Below are 8,746 nucleotides of genomic sequence, written 5' to 3'. Positions count from 1 at the left end.
TTGTTGTTTTTTTTATGCTTCTTTACCTTAAATCTTTGTTTTCCCTCAGGGATCACTTTAACCTCTGTCGGCAATATTAGGAAAAACACACAAAATGACCTGAAATCGCTCCTATTTTCTATCACTTTAATCTGCTTTTCTGAGCTTCTGGCACTTTTCCATTGGCTCTGCTTCATTGGGTTATCAAACTCTATTGCTTTTTGTGGTTTGTTGTCATGACTAAAAACTGTTTGTGGAGCCAAAAGAACAATAAAGGTTATGTTTTTACATAATTCAGTAAGGCATTTTATTTTAGCACATTTGATGTTTTCTGTTATTTTGTTTTTTGGGTTATATAAACAGTAAAAGTGAGATCAGAAAGTGTTTAACATATTTTACATTTCTGAACTGTAACTTGATAACATTTAACCATAATTAAAACACTAAATAATCACAGTTTGTTCTTCTTTAGGAGTTTTGGCACATTGGACTGATAGATCTGCACTCATCAGACAGTAAGTGTTTGCAACGACAATTAATAAAGTTTTCATTCAAAATTTTAATGTGAAGGTTTTAAATGATTTTTTTGGCTTCAAACAAACACAAAAAGACAAATTATTTTATTTTATTTTGGTTTAATCTTTGCTATGAAAAGTAAATACGGTTTTATTTCATTTTTTTGTGAATTTGCAAAACGACTAAATTTACAAATGGAAATTGACTTTTTAAACAGGTTAAAGTTCATAGTGGAATTATTGGATAATATGTTAAAAATATCTATAAAAAACTTCAAAATAAAGCTGAATTTGTTGGATTTTAAGAAATGGAACAAAAACCGATTTAACCCCTTAATATCTGAATTTATTTCAGTCTGAAAAAAAATGTTCACTTGCGTTTTTGCTTTCAAATAGAAGCTAAATTAAGATAGTTTAGGAGTAGAAGTGGTTTAAAGCACATTTGCATCTATAGGAGTCAAACAAATTGTAAAGTAGTTTAAAAAATGCTCAAAAAGTTAAAATAATCTCACATATGTTGTTGTTTTTTGATCAAAGCTTGCAGAAAATCGTGAAAAAACCTGATTAAACCAGGTAGATTAGTTTGATGCTGGATTATAGGTTTGACCTCTGCACGTGCAGTGACCTCAGACAGCATGCTTTGATTTAGAGGTTTTTGGCTTATAAATTACTCACTTCCTGTGGCAACAGCACATTAAAAAAAAAAAAAATAGAAATAACCCGGGGCACAATAACTGACACATCCCCGTTTTGGCGGCTGTGTCTCGCGCGAATCCTGCCACCTGTTTTGGGATCTGATTTGGATCCGTCCAATGGGAGCAGCCGGCAGGTTTGAAGGCGGGGAAAGAGGCAGAGAAGTTGGAGGAGAGAGTGAGACGCGGATTTGGAGAGACACACGCGCACATTCAGCGCTAGTTGATGTAGTCATGTCTATTTTTTAGTTTTATTTTTACAGACTTTTTTTTCTTACCCCTCCTCCCTGCTGTTTGTTGAGACCGCGCGCGCGCGCGCACCGGAAGGCTCATCATTTTGGTTTGATTTGTGAATCTGCCGTTAATGCCGCTGCACATTTTCTGGAGCGCGCAGCCACAGGTTGGCTGATCTAATCCAGCCACCATGGATTACGCTTCCTCCCCGTCTGGTGCCGATCGCCCCTGACCGGATCGAACCCCCCATCGACCCGAACTACGATGATTGAGGGAGACACGGACTGATCGGTGGGAGTGTGAGCGGCGTCTGTGGACAGCGACGCGCCAATTCGAGGAGGAGGAGGAGGACCTGTGGAGGACCTAAAAGGAGGCGAGGCGAGAAGATAATGGGATGGATGTGGAGACATGAGAAAGAAAAAGTGTGGAGGTCTGTTTCCAACCAGCCCGTGACTGAAGACTATTAACCTGGGGACAGAACCAGAGAGAGAAGGTCGGAGGTAGGTATGAGGAGCTGGAAGGGAGGAGTGTGGTTATATCATACCTAAACTAGGTTTGGATCAATCATCCTATGAATGATGGAGGCCATAATGCACACTGACACAAGTGAAAGAGTGATTCTCCTTGAGTCTCCATGAGGAATGGCATCCTCATGGAGATGGTCACCCTCCTCTTGGCTATCAAGACTAACACAGATGACATTTTACGGAAGATATTCCCTGAAGCGCTGTGGGATGTGAGAGAACAGGAAGATACTGGGAAACGGAGAGGAAGGAGTCACATCTGACTCAAATGTGACTCAAGGAGGAGCATACTCCCCAGCTGTGATGCCTCTGTTGCTCCGCATGCTCCCCCTGGCTTCCCCGATGAGAAAAAGTGTCTTTGTTTTTGTCACTCCTCACAGTTTGTCTCCTTTTTTTGTGTTTATTTGTAGACAGGTGCTGACCATGGAGCCTCCCCCATCTCTGAGCTTGGCTCTGCTGGGAGGCAGTGAGGATGAGGATCAGCGCTTCCTTCTTCCCCTAGGAGGCATATCCCATCCCTCCACCGCCGGCAACCAGCCAGGATCAAACCACTCCAACCACATGGGAGGTTCCAGCCTCGACCGCCTAAATGGCAGCACCCCAACGCCGTCCCCCGCCACGCCCAGCTTGCCTCCAGCGTCCCTCCCCAAGCTGCCCCTATCCTCCTCTGGAACCCATCCTCCCACGCCCATCCCCAACGCCCTGCACCCCACCAGCACCCCGCTGTCCTCCTGCCTGGGCTCGCAGCACAGCCTGAGTGGGGAGAACTCCCCAGTTTACAACGCCCTGTTTTACTCCTCCCACTCGCCCTCCATGGAGCGGGAGAAGGACAGAGAGCGTGACAGAGACAGAGACAGGGGGAGCAAACACAGACAGGCCAGCCCTCTGGTTCACCGCAGAGACAGTAACCCCTTCACAGAGATCGCCATGAGCTCCTGTAAGTACACGGGCGGGGTCATGAAGCCCCTGAGCCGCCTGAGTGCCTCCCGCAGAAATCTTATCGAATCGGAAAGCAGCAGCGAAACCAAAGAGGGCGCCGTTTCAGCCGTGGCTGGGTTGTCTGCCGCCGGAGGACACGACAGACAGAGAGACGCACCTTCTGCCTGCTCAGTGACCCAGTCCTCGACCAACCAACCCCTAATTCAAAGCCCCCCAGAAATTGTAATTTCATCCAAAGAAGACTCGACATACCCCAGAGGAGGGTATGACATCACTGACTCCTCATCCAACCAAATGTCCATCTATCACCAGAACCACGCTCTGGTGGAAAGCAGGCGGGGGCAGCCTGGACGGGGCAGCAGGCAGGCAGGGGTTGGGGCGGCGAGCACCGGAGCCCGGGGGAGCACATCCAAGGCTCCCAAACGAAAGAACCAAAACATTGGCTACAAGCTGGGACATCGCAGGGCGCTGTTCGAGAAGAGGAAGAGGCTGAGCGACTACGCTCTCATCTTTGGGATGTTTGGGATCGTCGTCATGGTGATTGAGACAGAGCTGTCCTGGGGCGTGTACAGTAAGGTGAGGTTTACCTGCTACGCTTGGAACTACATTTTCTAAGTTTTACTAAGAATCTGAGTGTATTCAGACTGGTCACGTTTGGGAACTACAGTTTTTTTCCCTGATAATCCAAAACAATTTTCCGTCTGAATGCACCCAAGCGGACCCTGGTCCAGAACCAGGAACCATTTTTTGAGGTGGTCTTGGTTAATTTCCAATCGGACTGAGCTCCGATTTGCTCTGAGTTACTTTAGACTGAGCGTAACAACTGAACCAAAACAGCCACCGTAGCCGGGGATGAAAACAATTTTTAAGTGATACACATTGCTGCTCACGCTGTGTCCCATCAATCTATGTCACAAAAACGTATCAGTGTACCTTCATAGCTGTAACCGCCTTGCAGTTCGTCTCTGCATTGCTAAAACAATAAAAAGTTTTGTATCTGACTTTGATACAGATGTTGAAAATTGGTCAGTGAAGTTTGAATCCGTGAACTATCCTGACAAGGATTGCAAAGCTTAGGACTTCCATTACTCTTTCTATTGTTGCTTTGCCCAACCCTCGTATTTCCTGGCCAATGACCGAAGAGATCTTTAGTCATATGGTTTTGATTACAAGCTTTGTTAGAAACAGAAGTACCCGTTTGACAGATGTCTGAAAACAGACCAAATGCAAGGTCCAGGACTCGGTCCAAACCAATGGACTTTTCCGATCTGAATGCACCCTTTATCAACTTAGACTTGGTGAGCAAATCTGGTTCCTAGGAAGCATCTGAGTGTGGAAAATGAAGTAGAGTGCACTAAAACAGAACATAAGTGGTTTTTGCACAGAAGCTGAGGCAAATAAACCACAACTGCACAAAATTTTGCAACTTTGACAAGTGTGAAAAGACCGTCCTTGATCATTCTTTTTTTCCAATTTTCTCTTGTAAAGAGTTATGTAGAAATACTTTAGTTCTGACTTCTACAGAAGTTGATCCTGAAACTCTGAGAAATCTTAGACATTTCAACAATGCACAGATAAAACTGATGATGGTTTTTGCACTCTTGCATTCACTCTCGATGGGAAATTGTTCAATTACAACAAAGTGCTTTGAAAAGAAAAAAAAAAAGAAACATTTTCAGACAATGAAATTGCTCTGACAAAATAGCCCTGTGTGCAAAGACTAAAAGTCGGTATGTGTTTCCTCCTGCGGCATTGATTTCGACCGGCTTTCTGTCTGTTCTGTTGTTCTTTCCTTTAATCTGTCTCTCACATGCCTTCAAGCCTTCTGGAGGAATAATACTGAACTGCAGAGAAGCTTCTTTAATGTGACAGCCAAGTTCACGAATGTCACACCTGGCTGTCAAACCGCGGTTGCTGCTCGGCGCTCCGTTGCTGCAATCTGCCTCGTTAACTTTACCTCACTTTTGCTCCTCTTGGTTCCTATATGCTGCCGGTGGCCAGCCAGGTGACAAGAAATGTTGAATGGAGGACTTGTAACAAAGGTCACCAGCCAGACCTGAACTGTTTATTTTGTTGAGCCCTCAGCCCACACCCCATTTTTAGCTCATCTGGTCGTGTTTGGGACCATGTTTGCCAGTTGTGACCAACGTGTTGTTGGGAGGGGAGGGGGGTAATGTAATGACCAAGCTTGACAGTTGTTGCTTCCGGGTGATGTAATGCAACGATGCAGAGGACATTGGGGGGTGTGGGGGGACAGATTATCAGCAGGAGGCCAGGATCTCATTTGTCTTTGTAATGGGCAGTGTAATAAGCAGATCTGGCCCCTGGCTGATATTGTGTTTATTTTGGGTGTGTATGTGTGTGAACTGGAGACCCTTAGGCATCCTTGTTCTCACCTCCTGGATGCAAAGGTTCTCCTGTCCTCATCCAGACAGAGACAGAGTCTGGGTTTGCTTTCCTCCATTCAGCAGCTGCTCACTTGTCATTGAGCACATGGGTTTTATGCGAGTGCACAAATGTACAGGTTTCCCCGGAAATGTGCACTTTCTACTGTCTTTGCTGCAGGAATTGGCTGGCACAGTGCTGCCAGCCTCTCCCACCAGGCACTTTATGAAAACCTCTTTCAGAAGCAGTTTAATATTAATGAAAATGGTCTGAATTTCTCTTTTAGTTCCCCCTTGCCTGTTTTATTCGCTCCTCTATTGGCCTATTCTCCTCCTTGAAGGAGATGGCCGACACTTTTAAGTTCTCCTTTTCTGTCCGCTCCTTTTTTATTTTTTTCATTTTAACTCTGTGTCTGCCTTCCTTTTTATCCGGCCTTTTTTATTCCTGTCTTCCTTTCATTAATTTCTCCTTCCCTTTATCACTCCCTCAGCTCCTCTGCTCTTGCAGTGGGCGTAAAACTGGGGGAGTGTGATCGGAAGAGAGAAGCGACTGGGCGAGAATGAAAGTCTGTGGAAGGAGAGAAGAATCTAAAGGCGATAATGAAAAGCCTGATTTAGGTCCTCAAGTTACGTTCAGTTGCAGTCGTATAAAACGGACTGCTTTGCCTATCAAAACAAATTTTTAATTCGCAGAAGGAGGCAATTACCGGTGGTTGTCTTTTGTAGGTAAGAACCTAATGCAGTGTATGAGAATAACAAACTGGATAAACATTTCAGAGATTTAAAAATAGACGATCCAAGGAGGTAAACGTGATTCAACAACTGCTGTAAACGTGAAGCCCAGGAGGGGCTGAAGACCCTTCAGAGTGCTGGAACCCTCCCTTTGATAACTGAGGAGGAGAGAAGCTCACTGGTTGCTGTTATGAAACGGATAGAGATCATGCAGATAAAAGAGAGGTCGGAAGGAGAGATGAATGGGAGGACAGCTCTGGGAAAGGTAGAGTTTCAAGCGGTGGCGGATTAAACGAGTGTAGAAGAGGAGGCTCTGACTGATTTCTTCTATTGATTACTGATAATCACTCGCCCACAAATGTGCCGTCAACCTCTGCACGCCCAAAAACAACTGTAGCAACAATGAAAATGTGCAATGATTTTATTTTTACATTTTCAGAAGCTTCATTCTGCGTGGATCGCAAAATCAAATGAATGAAAACCACTTTTATTATTAAGGTCTCGCTCTGATCATCTTTTGATGTATTGTAAAAGTGTTCCCAGTGGTCTTTTAATTCTATTTATGCAGTTTTAGCCTAAATATAAAAACTTGTCATTTTCAACCTAGTTTCTACAGAGTGGCTCATCAGAAATTTGCCTCTGAGTTGTGGGTGGGACCATTGCCAGGAGGAGTAAGCCTGCACTCATTTCCCATCTCCCAAAATCTTACAGCCCATGACTTCTACTATTTTGCATAATAATTTTTAGTGAAGAGAAAGATCGATTTGGCGAGATATCGCAAGGTTTCATTTGACGATACTTGTATTGATTTAAAATGCTGACAATATGATATTTAATTATTTATGATATTCCTTTCAGTGTCTTACTTTAGTTTTAGAACCCCCGACCACTAGTTGGCAGCACAGCACACTGAGCCTCTTTGAGCAGCTCTACATCACGACCAAAACAACAAGATCTCCCGAGAACCAGCTTGTGTTAAAAGTTCAGTCAGCTTTGAAGACGTACTCAGAAATGCAGTTTTAAGCTTAATTTCCTTTATTTCTATGTCCTCTATCAAGAGAAAAGAACTCATCAAAAACAGCAAAAACACAATTTTTAAGGGAGCTAGTCTTTAAAACCTACAATATAACAATTAATTTAGACAATATCTGTAAAGTATGTTGCAGAAAGCTTTCTGCCTCTGTGTGTGTCTCTACCAAAGCTCCTTCAAGGAGGTCCAGCTGCTCAATCTAGTTCCCAAAAATAGAGATGCAGAATAGCAATGGAAGTGGACGGGGTGGGTTGGTTTGTGTGAAGGCTACTTTTGTTTTGTTGTGTTGGGATGCTTCGAGGGAGAGAGGTTAGCACAGGAGGACATAGTGTTCGTGACTCTGTTGTACTGAGCATGCAGACGGATGTGCAGGAACACGGCTCCAACCCAAAGCTGGGAATTCCCAAACTTGACTTTGCCAACCCCTGTTGCTGTAAAGTCCAGGTTAAGATCTGTTAACGGTGTGATTAAATTTTAAAATTTGATAAAAAACATTCTGCCTGGTAATCCCTTAACTGGAAATCGTTAAATTATGCAAAATGGGTATTTCTTAATTAAATCATTTATTAATAACAACCAAAATAGTTTGCTCTAAGGCAGATTAAGGATTTTTCACTTAACTCTAGCTTGTAAAACTTCTATAAATCCTCCCATTTGCTGTATATGTTTGGAGTTTAAGGTGTTTTGACATGTTTTGTTACTCCTCCTTATCACTGTTAAACAGCAGTGTAACAGCAGCTCCTTTTGTCAAGCGGCCGGTGTTGATGTGCCTCCCTGACTGAGAATAACTAGAGGTTCTTTGACACATGGGACCTTAGCATGTGGCCTGTCAATGTCAGATGAGTGGATCGTTTCACAGAGGCCTTTGCGACTCCCTGGGGCCGTGCTCCATGCCATATTTTAGGCCTGTGACTCAACGCAGCTGTTCTGAGGGAATGCACAGCTGCTGTCAAATTCACCTGACATGAAGCTGACACATGTGTAATGCAGAAGGATGGGGTATCAAATATGAGTGTGCACTAAAGCAGCTGTCTGTCCCTAACTTTTTTAAAAAATCGAGCTAAATTTTCATGGCGTCTAAAAATGTCAAAAAAGTAAAGAAGCAGAGTAATTTTATGAACATTAGGTTAAAAGTGGTTGTTGATTGCCTGTTACTAAAAATGTTTCTCTATAGAAACTTGAGTCTGAATGGGCTGTTGGCCATTAGTCTGTAACCTTTTTAAGACCCACTCCAATGAAAAATTGTGTTTTTAAAATGTTCTTGTGGCATTTTTCTGATGATGGAAGGCATATATAAAGAAAATTGAGATTAAAAATGCATTTCTGAGTATTTCTTTATTTAAATTATTGTGAATCAGGAGCAGATGCAAAAAAATGCAGCTTGAAAAAGAGAAAATACACTGGACTAGGCTTGCACAATACACCGAAAATGTATTGTTATTGCATCAGCCCATGCAAAAAAGAAAAAGACAGCTTGAACTGCAATAAATGGTTACCATAAATGTTAACACATGCAAGCTTGGCATATTTAACAAATTAAATAGAGTTTTTTTCACATTTGACCAATTGGATGGACCTCTTTTATATGGAGCTATTTTGGGGCCATAAATGTTTGAAACCCAAATAAAACATTTTGAAAAAAAAATATTGATGTTTGGACAAAAAAATAAATAAATTCCCCAAACATGTTGCTATTATAAAATAAAATAAAACTCTG

At 42.9% G+C, this 8,746-nt stretch overlaps 1 protein-coding gene across 1 annotated transcript in view; it reads left to right on the top strand.

The window, feature by feature from the left end:
• Nucleotides 1-883: 883 nt before the first annotated feature.
• Nucleotides 884-8,746, top strand: part of kcnn3 (potassium intermediate/small conductance calcium-activated channel, subfamily N, member 3) — an 84,301-nt gene continuing 76,438 nt past the window's right edge. Inside the window, exons 1-2 of the mRNA XM_024267505.2 lie at nucleotides 884-1,920; nucleotides 2,355-3,459. Of these exons, the coding sequence (XP_024123273.1) occupies nucleotides 2,368-3,459 (1,092 nt within the window). The 5' untranslated portion in view covers nucleotides 884-1,920; nucleotides 2,355-2,367. The remainder of the gene's footprint in view (nucleotides 1,921-2,354; nucleotides 3,460-8,746) is intronic.

Source organism: Oryzias melastigma, linkage group LG16 (genome assembly GCF_002922805.2).
Source record: "Oryzias melastigma strain HK-1 linkage group LG16, ASM292280v2, whole genome shotgun sequence".
NCBI classification, from domain to species: Eukaryota; Metazoa; Chordata; class Actinopteri; order Beloniformes; family Adrianichthyidae; genus Oryzias; species Oryzias melastigma.
The sequence above is the reverse complement of the archived record's forward strand: the minus strand, read 5'-3'. Positions and strand labels throughout refer to the sequence as shown.